Here is a 13,366-nt window from a genome sequence, read left to right as displayed (position 1 = left end):
AGCAAACATTGGTGTATGGTTGTTTCTCGACTCGCTCCTCTATGAGAGCCTGTGTAGCTCAGTAGGTAAAGTGAAGGTCCCGGTGTGGCCAAAGATCGTGAGTTCGAACCTCACTACAGGCTAGTTGTTTTTCTGGCCTGGCCTGGCCTGCTTGTATTATTGATCGACAGATTCGGTGAGTCTAGAATGGGTTTCGGTTTACATATTATAATGGACGCATTACGAACTGAAAGCGATGCCAAATTTCAATAAAACATGGAATGATGTTTACAGTGTTTTGGGACACATTTAGGAGTATTGGTATGGGCTCACAAGTTGGACAAAAACTGTAAATTTTTACAGTAAAAAAGAAATGCCGTGCTAAACTGTATAACAAATTGTTAAATTAAAGTATTACAAATTTCCAGCCTATAATAGGCAGAAATTAATCAACTTCCAACCTGTTATTGGCTTTAACTTGTGGAGCACTGATTTTTCTTGCTTTTAAAGATACACCTCGAGCCAATATTGTAAGGCTACAAGCGTGTCAGAAGACATACGACACGGAAACCTAGAAGGTAAACGTTAAATGAACTTCTCCTTCTGAAATTCTGTATCCTCTTTTAATTAGAATCTTGGGCTATTTTTTTTCCTTTTAATGGTAAAGCAGGGAATTATTAATTATCGCCAATATTCGGAGGAAATTTGGACCCCTAAGGGAAAAGTCATAATCGTATAATATACTGATAACTATAGCCAACAAACTCCCAATTTTTGTTTTTTATTGTAGCTTTATTAAAGTACTATGCCAATGCGCAATTATAGACAACCTTAAAACTCTTTGGGACAACGCTACTCTTAAGTTTTATGACCAGGCATTACAGGACACTGTTATTTTTATCAATCATTATTTTGCGATACGTGAAATACAAATTCAGATTCTCTTTTCATTAATTAGAAACCAATAACAACAACAACAGCACCAACAACCAAAAGGACCAACTAAACAACAACAATAATCTTACAAAGTCAGCACTTTCCCCTGGAACTTCCACATTTCCGCCGTTAAGTCGCGACCATCGCTCAGCGCTGATGCGAGAAATAGGTCAACGGCAATCCGATCGCAACCCCGGCAATTCTAGTCCCAGAAAACGGCGAAAGGCGAAATCGAGCCAGGGCCTCAAAGAACGCCGGGCTTTTTCCACATTCCTCGGCAATGATTCGATTGTGGAAGAAGAAGAGACCGCCAACAAGCTGAAATCTTTGCCTGTTGTGTCGCCTATTGGTCAAAGCATGGCTGGAACAAGTCAAGCTCAAGCTCTAAGGGCGGCTGCTAGAATTGACTTTGAAGGTCTCAGCGTCGATCAAACGGAAATGTAAAAGACCTGGTTTTTCAGTTTCCTGTAGTTTCTGTTATGGATTTCTTTAGTTTCGTTTATTTTCTATTCAATTCTTGTTTTTTCTTTTCTTTTCCTTGGGTTTCTTTTTTGTTTTGTTGTTCGTGCAATATTGTGTTGCTGAAATGCAAGTGGAATCGTAGCCGCTGGATACTCATGGTTTCTGCTTTGGTTCTTGAATTTCTTCGTTTGTCGTTGAACGAATAAATTGTTGCTTTTTTCTCAAACGAGTGTACACACATGCGACGGGATTTGCTGAACGGTTTACCACCATGGAACACTAGCCTATATACGGATCTGTTCACAAGTTTAATGGTGAAAATAGCGGCCCAAATAGACGTAAAAAGCGACATGCTTTATTGTTTAAACGTTTTCGGCAAATGTTCATGCGTTTTTTACGTCTACTTGGGCCGTTATTTTTACCATTTCGTTTATCACTAATAACAACAAAACTGTTCTAATACGTTTGCTAGAGTTAATTACAGTAATAAAGCAAGTGACCGGAGTTACCCTCAAAGGTAGTGTCTGTGGGTTAGTTTCGGGGAGTCCGTTTTAGGCTTAATTAAGCTTTTAGCGTAGAATGAAAAAATGGAACGATAAAAATTAAGAAAAGTTTCTCAAGCAACACGAAGAAATGACGTATCTAAATTAAATTCCAACCGGGTTATGATAACGTTTAATGTTATGTTTCCTTACAAAAAGTTAAATGAAATGAATAAGGCAGTGGTTCTTAAAACTGGGGGGCGTGTGAGGTTCACAAGGGGGGCGCGAGAAATTGACAAACTCTGTATGAATTATGACTAAACATTAAGGTGAAGTGATATTTCCCTGCTACTAATCCTCGAATTAAACATTTGGTATCCAAAAACAATTCGCATTAATGCAACTTACCCGAGAATAAATTGCTGTTCTGCTTAATGTTGTTTTTAAACACGGTGGGGCGCGAGTTTTGTTAAAATTGTAAAAGGGGGGCGTGTCTCAAAAAGTTTAAGAACCACTGGAATAAGGTATTCTCAAGATTGTTTTTTTTTAAGCTAAAGATTTGTATCGCCGCGAAAAAATTTGGAGAAACACTAACTGGCGTAACCCTTTATTTAGCAAACTGATGGTGGATTCCATAAAAAAAATTAGGCAGTGATCTACAACGTCTCCTATACTCGAATTTTCCGCCACTGTTTTCACCAATTAAAAATATTTTTTTTTATGCAAACCGATTTTCCGTTGGCAATAATTTATTTCGAACTGGGCAGATCACATGAAATATGCGACAAGTCAACAAGTTCACAGAATAGTAATAACATAAGGACGCAGAAAACACCTTGAACAGTTTCAAAACACACACTTATTTGAATGAAATTTGCCACACCTGGATAATAACTGTACAGTTACGTGCGCAAAATCATTCAGCAAGAAGAAAAGAAGCACAAATAAGAATAAGAGTAGAGGTGACCAACGTTTTGCAACCTGTGCACCACTGTTTGTTTCCTCTTTTTTTTTAATTAAGTATGACGTGCGAAAAAATTTAAGTATGAACCATTCTAGATCCCTGAATATTGTGAAGTGAAGCGTTAGGAGTTCAAATATGGAAACTATGCATACGACAGGCCTGCACGAATTAAAATAACAAGGGTCACTACAAGAAAAATGAGTCTGCTGCATACTAACTTGGATGTGACTAAGAATGTCTGTACTTAAGATACTTTTAAAGGAACTTACTACCAATATCTAAGATCATTAAATTCACAATATGTATTACTTTGTGGACCCGCATTAAAACAAAATTCCGGACCATACAAACAGGCCTGTCATCCAGCAATGTGAACACGAGGTTCTAAGCAAGGCAAAGAAGCACTAGCTTATTAGTTGTGCGAGAGGTATGTAAAAATCAAAAAGGCACGATTCATTCCGCCTTGTCGTTCAATGCCATACCCTCGCAAACAGCGCTCGTAAGTAAATATTTCCATGAACAATCTGCTTCAACATCCCTTGGCCTAATGGCCGAACCACGGTTCTTTCTGAAGTGAGGTTCGAACTCACGACCGGCCGAAGCCGTGCTAACAATTTTTGAACATACCGCTTTGTTTTAGTAGGACCGGACTAACAACTCTTGACCACACCCCATCCATTCAGTGGTCAAGCCACGCGAAACCACGGTTCGATTTGCCAAGTCTGACGCCCGTAGATCAATGGATGATCAGTGGACAGACAAAATACTTGACCATTTGCGCCTGTTCTGTGGTCAAACCCACGCACTCAATATGCAGCCACTGCTGGCACCTGGTACATTGGATCCAGTCTGCTTTGGCGTTGTCGTCGCATACTTTACAAACCTCGCGGTTCGACAGGATCTCCTTCAAACAGTCGCCGGCAATTTCGTCCAAAATGTTTTGCCTGTAGGCGCCGTTTTCTTCACCGTTGCTGTCGGGCGCTTGGACCAGCGAATCGCCAGAAGCCAGCCACTTTGCGTACATGCAGATGTACACGCCACAGCTCTCCATGTCCGGCTGCAGCGAGCGCACCGGGCTCTCGACAAAGCGCAAGCGGAACTTGAACTTTGCGAAGACGGCGAAATCGACAAAGTGCTTGGCTGCTTGGACGTTTGAGTTCGCGTCGAGGTCCACCATCTGGTGCGGATCCAGGTATAAGAGACACTTACGCTTTAGATGCACTACCAATAGGACCCAGTGGCTTCCTGAAGGGTTCCAAGGGATAAATATGTAGTGTTTGTTTTCTAAGGACACGTTCTGCCAAAGGCGTTTCAGAGAACCGCGTCGCTCCATGATTTGAGCTACGGTGGATGAAGCGTAGATGATATGCTCGTGGTTAATGCTCAAAGACCACATGTAGCTGTTGATTATCTCGTCGTAGAGCCAGCCGACTTTGAAGGAAGCGTCATGCGAAACGAGCAGCGCGGTTTCGTCTTCGCTCATCGTTGGTTCGAGGGATTTAAGCTGGAGTAAGGAAAGATTGTGCGGACCGTTTTTCAGCAGAGTCTCGTTCAAAGAGATGTTGTAAGTCTCGAAGATTGAGACGTGCGGAGTGATTTCGATCGGGTCTTGGATCTGTAAACTTTCCTCCTGCCCGCCCGCTCCGAACTGATGCGCGGGGATCTGGACTTCCTGGTGGGGTCCTCCTGCATCTTCAAAGGGATGCGAGTGGATGTGGACCTCCTGTTGGTGTCCTCCAGGCATGGAGTAGTTACTGAAATCAAGGGTCACGGGAGCGGAGGTCTTTAAACGCTTCGGATCCATTTCTTCGCCGTTTGTTATCGCCGCTTTCCTCTTGCCGAGATCAGGCTTCTTTGTGTCCTCCGGAACCTCCGGTAGCTTCTCCAGGAGTCGGTTGAGCTGGACTTCCACCTAGAGATCGATATTACTTTTTCAGACTGATACCGATAACCGATTTTTTTATGTTTTTGCCAACCTATACCCGATACCGATATCGATTTTTTATACACCTAGCATATTGTAATAAATTCAATTATTAAAAATTAAAATCCAAAGAGATTTCAGTTTATCTAGCTTTTCTACATTTATTTAACCCTTATTTTAAAATTGCATGATGTTGAACAAATTTTTTTGTGCCAAAAATAAAAAATTGTTTCTTTTTCAGTAAAAGCTATATTTAATTATTTTCATAAAAAAAAATCAGCAAAAGTATCGTCTCAAATTTACCGATACCGATATATCGGTAGAAGCAAAATTTTGGCCGATATTATCGGTAAACCGATATATCGGTCTTTCTTCACTTTCACCTCTTGGAGTTCCGTGTTGGTTTTAATCTTCATCGTAACGTCGCGGATTTTGTTCAGAGTTTCGTCGATTCGCTTCAGAGTACGCTTGTCCGGTTTGTCGGCCTTGTAACGGGGAAACGGTTCCACGGCTGAGAACTTGAAGGTTTCCACCTTAACGATGCTCATATCGTTCATGTCGATGTTGCCTTGAGCGTCGGCGACGCCCTGAAACTCGCACAGGAGAGCTCGGCAGTCTGTAAATTAACATTATCATGATCAGGTCCGGATTAAGGGTACTGTAGGCCTAAGGCTGTTTACTAGAGAAGGGCCTAATTCGACGGCATAAGTGAAACGATTTATTTATCTACTCACACACAAGGCACATATTTACTCGACTCAGTCATTTGTTTTTCAGCAAAAACTGTACTGGTACTGGATCGGTATCACTATCAGCATAACAAAAATTTAAACTTAAAAACATTTATGGCCGAATTTTTCCAGGGCCTTATAGCCTTGGAAACCTAGTATGCCGTGTAGTTTAGATCGTAAAAATGAAAATCTCCACAATTAGATGTTAATACGACTGAATATTAATATTTTTGGAATATTTTTTGCTAAAAGTGTGGTTTTTAGATAGTTCGCCCAGGTGTGCTTGTGGGGCGTGCTTGTGTCTAGCTTTTCGCTCTTTATTCTATGTGCTTGCGCCTTTACTTTTTTTTTTTTACCGTTCTCTAATTCTGACCTGATAAAGCACGGTTGTGTGAAAGCTGGTCAACATCAAATACAATTCGTCAACAGTGCCACTTGTTTTCAGTTTTTGATTAAGACAAATACGGCCATCAGCCAAGATAAATAAAAGTTATCTAATTCATTGAATTATTGCAAAATGCCCGGAAATTCGCAGACGCCGTGCCGGAATTTTCCGGGCGAAGTTCTGATTGGTAAAAGTAATTTTAGTTCAAGGCGAACCTTATGCTAATATCTAAGCCGCGTGACCCCCATTAACGTGCAGAATAAACAGTAGATTCAAAAACCAATACAAACGAAATTTAGAACCGCTGATCTATAAACATAACACCAGAAATGTCTTACCAGGAAAAAGCCTTTCGATTTTGAGAATTTCCTCTTGACTTCTTGCGCTCATAAGGAAGGTTGGATTCCATTCGGTGGACCACTGCTGGAAAACCTTGAGGGCTTCTTCAATATCGGGAGCCTCTTTATTCTGTGTTATAAAGCTCCCCACCAGCTGGTAGCCAATGTTGGATTTTACGGTGAGGAAGAATAATGGGAGTACGAACTCAGAGCCAGAGTACTTTCCGCTGGCGTCGAGAAGAGAAACGGTTTGTCCGTAGCGCTGGAGGAGTTTACGCTGCCAGGAAAACTGGTGAGCGAAGAGCAGCGTTTGTTCCACAACCTGTTGGCAAAAAACAATAAAACCTGTGGTTAATAATAAATGTCGAATCCGAAATGCTCGTCGGTATCATCTTTATAAAGACGTTTCGATACGAACATGTATCGTCATCTGTTTAAGGTGATTTGTAACTGCTTATTATTATACAAATGTGTATTGAAATGTATTTTATAAGATAATGGCGACCTGTACAAAACACACACCTAAAGGTTATCTTAATTTCTTGCGCTGCGTTTTCGAGTATGATTTACATTTTGTGCTTTTTTCTGACAAAATTAAATAAATAAAATTCCAATTGCTTGGTGCGTCGCAAAATCAATAAACTTTTAGAAGCGCGTGGAAAGACAAAACCAGTCGGAATGATAGCAAAGCGTTTGTTCCACGACTCGTTGGCAAAAACAACAGTTGTTTTAGTATTGGATTGTACAATATGCCACAATGTAACAGCCTGTGAGAACAGTTTGTTTATCCCGTTATTTCAGGTTTAAAGTTTTAAAGTTACAACCTTCACTTTTTTTTAACTTCAATTTGCCATTAAATCAATTTTTGCCTTGAAAGTCTGATAACTTTAAATAAGGTAATTCTTCGAACTATTATTCCTATAGTTCACTGTTACACCTAGAGAAAGACCTATACATTAGTTCACTGGTAATAGCAGTGGATATTTTTTTTTTGCTTTTCCCAAATATGTCTATATCTTAAACAATATTTACTACGATAAAATGATATAGTTTTTCCAAAAAGGGGATTTCCTTTCAAATTAAAAGGGATTTTTACTTAGGTCAACATAACTTTGAGATGAATTCAAACCTAATGCAAGGTGTTTTCTTTGCTGTGTTGTTTTATCACTATATGTGAATCTCAAAGCCAAAAAGTAATCAATAGTATACGTCACGCCCTAATGTTATCGTAATTTCTTGCGCTGTGCCTGTGTTTGTATGCAGTTACATTTGGTGTTTTTTATGCCGTAATAAACAAATAAAATTATTAAAAATCCCATACCCCAATCGTTGTAGCGTCGACGTCGTGATTTAAACGGTAAATGTGGCAATATTGCCAAGTCGATCATTTTTCTACACTCTGGTAAAAGCTAGTGCACAACAAATAAAAAAGTGTCGTAATAAGACCAAAAATCGTCAGAATAACGCCTAAAAATCTTTAGGAAAGAGATCCAAATCAGCCTTCCCAACCAGTGGGTCGCGAAGCATTCTAGATGTTACAGTTTTCTATTAGATCGGGAAATTATTGCATTACCATTAACTTGCATTAAGTAACATTTAGGCATCAATGAACAAAAACGTAACAATTAGATGTGTTTTTAGTCGCATTAACTATTTCAGTACGTAGGCCAACCGCCAGTAGTAAAGATACAGGTTTTATGTAACTGCTAATCTTTTTTCCAATTAGTTGCATTTCAAATTATTGCTAACCAATTTGGTCTTATCTTATTGTGAGTCGCACAATATAACTTGCAATAAAAGTGGGTCGCGGACTAAAAAAGAGATTGGGAAGCACTGGTCGATTTACGCTTAAATGACATCTAAAAAAAGATGTTCGTCTAATTTCGTAAACTTTTATGGATTTCTACCTGGTCTCCGATATCATTGGTGGTAGTGACGTGCGGACGGAAGATGATGTTGTCGTTAGGCTGCGACAACTTCTTCCAATCATCGACAACAAGGTGCATCGATTCCTGGTCGATCTGGGACAGGATGCGCTTGGCGTAAGCCATGTAGCTGTGGTTGCGGATGTCGCGCTTGGTCGGGAAGAACCTCCGGTTGTTGGGACTAGGTTGAGGATGCTCCTTGAAGAGCTCGTGCTTGACGAAGGACTCTAGGCTCCTCTTTAGCTCCGGGATGCTGTACATCCCATCGGACACTAGCTCGTGGATTCGCTCCACTAGCCGATGGTCAATGGTGTTCAGTCCGGCAGCCTGCGTGGAAATATAGTGCTGTAAAAATGGATGGGTTTGAGATCATAAAACTTTTTTTAGGAGAAATAAAGTTAAGGTTTTAAGGTTAGGGTTGTTGAAACTTTAAAATCGCGGGGCTTCCAGAATGTTTGAGTCGGCGACATTTATAACATGATTCGCTGATTTTTGTGATATACTATTAGTCAAGGCAAATATTTGCAATTTCCTTGCGCTTTACTAAAATGCTTGCAATAGTAACAATTAAGGATGTTCAAAGTAGAATCCAAGGGGATTTTATAATATTAGGTTTCTTATCTAAGAATCTAGAATATTGAATCCTAGTGTATTTTTCAATAATTATTTAACGTAAATATTTATCGAAAAATAACCCTGAGCTGCACACTACAAAAGTTTTCCGCCAACTTAAAGACACCTAAGATTTAAACCAGAACGCCTTTGTAGCGTAAAAAACAAGTAATTCTTACTTCTCCAATAATGTGGCCAGAGTGTGAGTCCTCCGATGGAAAAATTACACGACAAGCATATTCGGTTGTCATCTCATCGCCACGCTTGATCGCAGTCCGGAGGTCTTTGCTCATCGACTTTTTGCGGAATTCTGTCATCACAGGCAACTAAAACAAAATCAAAAAGTTTTTGGAATGGTTTATTTTCCTGTTTGAACATTTTATTTATGAAATCCTTATCTTATGCCTGATGTTCTTTAAATAATAGTTGCCAATAAATAGTTATGTGCCTGCCCTGGTAAAATAAAGGTCTATGGTTAATGCAAGAAAATAAAAGTTTTAATTTGGTAATCTTCCCATGATATAAAACAGTTTTTTATGCAAACAGTTACTTATAAACACACACACACATATATATATCCACAGATATGTATGTATAATACAAATTATGCTCAAACTGGCTTCTCACCACAAATTCTGGAAACTTCAGGACTTCCATGATACCAATTGATGACTCACAGTTAGTTTTGATTGTTCCTTTTGAAAATGATCTGCGCTTCATATTCGGATTCTCCAAATACTGAAAGTAAAAGTATGTTAAATTAAAACAATATTGACAACACTGTGCATTTAATTAACTATGTATGTTTCCAAGACAAGCTCTGGCACAAACGTGTCCTTACACTGGCTTCAAGAAGTGTGTATGGTCCTACAAAAGTTAGTCAAATTTAATAACAAATTTCGTGTAAAATGTGACTTGTTTTTAGTTTGAAAAAGACATTTTACTGCTAATAATTAAGGTCTACATGTTTTATGAGTTAATTATATTCTACCTTTTTTAGTAGTCGCTTATCGTTGTAGGCTTTGTTGCGGTCTTTTCCGTGGTGACATGCTAGGCGTTCACTCTTGGTAATAACGTAAGGAGTACAGGTTTGGTCATGCCAACGTATCTTCCTTTTAGCAGGATCTAAAAGCGACAAATGAAAATCACACTCAACATGAAAATACTTTGCAAAAACACATATGCATATACTAATGATATCCAAAACTTGACACTTTAATCCAGCGGTTCTTAACCTATGGGTATTTACCCATATGTGGGTAATTTCAGAATAGCAGTGGGTAATTATCTAAACCAGAATATTTAAAAATATGAATGTAACAACAATGTCACAAGTCTGTAAGAGGTATAAAGTCGCTTTATTACTTGCACTTTTTTGATGTTTCGAGCCCTTTCAAAACAACCAAACAGGTTTCAGAATTGTTTCGTCGTAGTGATCATTTTTGTCGCCGGTTTCACATATTTTATTTTTATGTTATGAATAGTAAGATTTTTCTTGTATCTGCTAGCCTAGCTATTGTTTTCATAATCAGTTCAGTTCGATTACAGCGGTTTAGTGAATATTTTTGAAGGTATTCTTAGTGGAGTTATTTGGAGTAGTATAGCTAAGTGTACATTTAGAGTTAGTGTTAAGACAAGCAAGCTATATTTTGTTGAATACCGGGGTTTTATGTTTTTAGTACAGTTAGAGAGTAAAATAAATAAAATTAGATTTTGGGTAATGGGAATTTGATCTGGACAGAAATGGGTAATAAAGGAAAAAAGGTTTAGAACCCCCCTGCTATAATCCAATCTTGGACATATAAAGTATTACAATCGGATCCAATACCAATGCCGCATAAATATGCTCAAACAAACAAAATAACACCAGTTGTTAACCTACTAGTTTTAATAAATATACCAGAGGAATTGCTGCATTGGGTAACAAATCATGGCTAATTGGCCGGAGGTTGTAGTTAGAATTAACTATTCTGAAACTATAGGTAGCTTTTTGTTAATGTTTCGCATAAATCTTTATTCTTTGAAAATAAATGTTTAAAATGCTACCTACTTCTGTGTGGGCTTTGATATTCATTCTTTATCTAAACCCAACCATGCTACCTACTTCCAGACTTTGACATTCATTCTACAAATTAAAAAAAAATGAAATTTAAGAAAATCCCCGCATATTTTCCAAGTGTTTATACGGAGCTTCGTCGACTGCACGCGATGTGCCTATTTTGATTTGGTATCAGATTGGCACCTACACCCCCCTAGTATCAGATAAGTACCGATACTAGTTGGCATCGGGTATCGGTTCCAATCTGCTATAATCGAACATCCCTGGACCCTGATATAAATATTATTTCATATTTGAAACTAATAGTAATACTGACAAATGATATTGAACTGGATTGTTCAAATGATTGAGATTAAGTGATAGTCGCTTTAATAATGAGTAATGTCTGCCTAGTTTGTTGATGGCATGTTTTTCGGTAATATTTATTTAAACTTTTAAAGAGCAGGCTGCTAAAACACTTTCCTTTATAAGTTGTTGAACTTTAGACAAAGACACTTCACTCAGTTTATATTGCTTATTGAGTATATTTACAATTAAATCTTGGTAGTTGGTACACACAATAATTACTGTGGTCATTGAAGACGCTAGTATAAAGCCAAATAGAAGTCAAACAACATAGAATACAATCAATTGCAAAAATGCTGAGACCTCTCACTCTGGGATTCGGGTCAAATGTCTTTGTATGCCAAGAACAGCCATGATGTGGCATATTAGGCTACATAGTGGTTAATTTTAGTGGGGAATTACTTGCTACTGCTTCAGTCACAGCACTTACTTGGTCTGTCTGTAAAATGTTTGATGAATTTGGTGTAAGTTGACACCTGGAATGCTTGTATAGCATTGTAGGCATCTTCTGCGGATGTGAACCACTGAAAACGAATGCAAAACATTTGTACATAAAACTACTTTTCTCATATGGCAGAAACTGTGAGTAAGTGATAGAGTTATCTGACATTTTAAAGGGTCACTTAATAATTAACTACCTATTAATAGATATCTGCATAACATTCTGGTGACAATATTCAAAATTTTACCCAAACTCCCACTAACTATAATGTTTATAAAAGTAAACAAAGAAGAGTGAAGAAACGTTATAAATGTTCCTAAGGCCCGATTGCATTTTAGTGCCTTTCCGGCGCTCTTTCACTATTGTACGTGAAAATTTATGCAAAAAACAAAACAAAATAATACCGCTTACCACAATGCATATTGTTTTGGTTAGGGCGCGGGTTAGCGTTTGGGTGAAGGTGGGTCAAGTAATATTATGTTTAGTATTAATAATAACTTGACCCACCCTCAACCAAACGCTAACCCGCACCCTAACCCAAACAATATGCGTTGTGGTATGCGGCATTTAAAGAAAGTTTTTTTTTTATTAATTTTTACGTACATTAGTGAAAGAGCGCCAATTTTTCTACTTATACAAGGCCAGATTGCATTTCAGTGCCTTACTGCAAAAACCTTTGACAATAAAAGTAGTCAAGATCCAAGCCCGTGACAGGCAAAAAATACATCACCGTGTTACAAAAAATATATCACCCTGTTAAATAATTGCAGAATTTTCGTAGAGTTTCTGTGAAAAATATTTTGCCAGAATCTTTGGCAGCAACAAATTATGAAGCCAGTAATGCCAGGGCATTTTTAGAATCATTTACTACAGAGGCAGCGAAACAATCAGTCATGAAAGTTGTTACCTGTGCACCAGCCGGTTCCGGTGGAACAATAATCTCTTTCTTTATGATTTGCTGTCGAAGCTTCAACGGCAGTCGCCTGTTCCTCCGTTTGGGTCTGCCAGGCTTACCACCTTCGATGGGAAACGTAAAGGACGAATCTTGCCCGCTGACCTTCTTCAAGGGGGGCCTGCCCCTACGCTTTTTCGGTTTTGGGGGTGGTGTTAAATCGAACTTAAACTCTTGCTCGTTTGTGTCACTATCCGACGGCTCGTCCCCTGTCACTTTAATAGTGAAGGTAAACGACGCATTCGGTTTGGCCACGGCCATTGTTCCAGCGGTTTTTTTTTCGGCCTAAAACTGCGAAAAACATATAAAAGTGTGGATTCGTTACTAACGACTTACCGCCTAAAAACCAAAAACAAGACAAAAAACACGTCAGGCCTTCGCGTATAAATTTTCGTCCGAATGACAGCATGAAACATTCATGCTTCCATCAAATAAACAGTCAATATTTTAACTACTCTATTGAACAACACTAAATCACTTATGTAACAGTATGGTTAACAATTTTACTTTAAATTAGCTCGAAAAATGCTATGCAGAAGGAGTAACTGATTGACTTTCAAGCAGGTTTTAAACAAGTCGGTCTTTTGATACCTGACGTTCGTTTTTACTGGACCTGCTTGACTAACCACGTGATCAGCGCTTCACGCGCGAGCGATTTCTCAAAAAAAGATGGGCGATTTCTTTTTGAAATATCTCCTTTTGCCTTTGACGTTTGCGTAAATATTACGGGGGTTTTTAGTTTTCACAACAAATTGCTCATGTTGCGTTTTTTTTCTTTATTTCTTAAACATTTTAAGATATTACACGTCTGGGAACTTTAACTTAAACAT

General features: G+C 38.5%; 1 protein-coding gene across 1 annotated transcript; it reads right to left on the bottom strand.

The window, feature by feature from the left end:
* Positions 1 to 3,141: 3,141 nt before the first annotated feature.
* On the bottom strand, positions 3,142 to 12,806 carry LOC146163263 (uncharacterized). The gene is made up of 9 exons (XM_083382423.1): positions 12,492 to 12,806; positions 11,573 to 11,666; positions 9,730 to 9,863; positions 9,366 to 9,476; positions 8,918 to 9,064; positions 8,109 to 8,453; positions 6,202 to 6,523; positions 5,131 to 5,363; positions 3,142 to 4,735 (listed from the first exon to the last, which is right to left on the bottom strand). Exons 1-9 carry the CDS (start codon positions 12,795 to 12,797, stop codon positions 3,560 to 3,562), a joined length of 2,868 nt encoding a protein of 955 aa, XP_083238549.1. The 5' UTR covers positions 12,798 to 12,806; the 3' UTR covers positions 3,142 to 3,559.
* Positions 12,807 to 13,366: the final 560 nt, after the last annotated feature.

This window comes from Ascidiella aspersa, chromosome 2, assembly GCF_963924565.1.
Source record: "Ascidiella aspersa chromosome 2, kaAscAspe10.2, whole genome shotgun sequence".
Taxonomy (NCBI): Eukaryota; Metazoa; Chordata; class Ascidiacea; order Phlebobranchia; family Ascidiidae; genus Ascidiella; species Ascidiella aspersa.
This window is presented reverse-complemented; position numbering and strand designations above follow the sequence as displayed.

Bases quoted from the DNA above. Each gene is read 5' to 3' on its own strand.
- LOC146163263 (XM_083382423.1), bottom strand. From the start codon at position 12,797: ATGGCCGTGGCCAAACCGAATGCGTCGTTTACCTTCACTATTAAAGTG. The intron at 9,864-11,572 runs GTAAGTGCTGTG...TGTCGCTTTTAG, and splicing joins ACATTTTACAGACAGACCAA to ATCCTGCTAAAAGGAAGATA. The intron at 8,454-8,917 runs GTAAGAATTACT...ATTTCCACGCAG, and splicing joins CTGGCCACATTATTGGAGAA to GCTGCCGGACTGAACACCAT.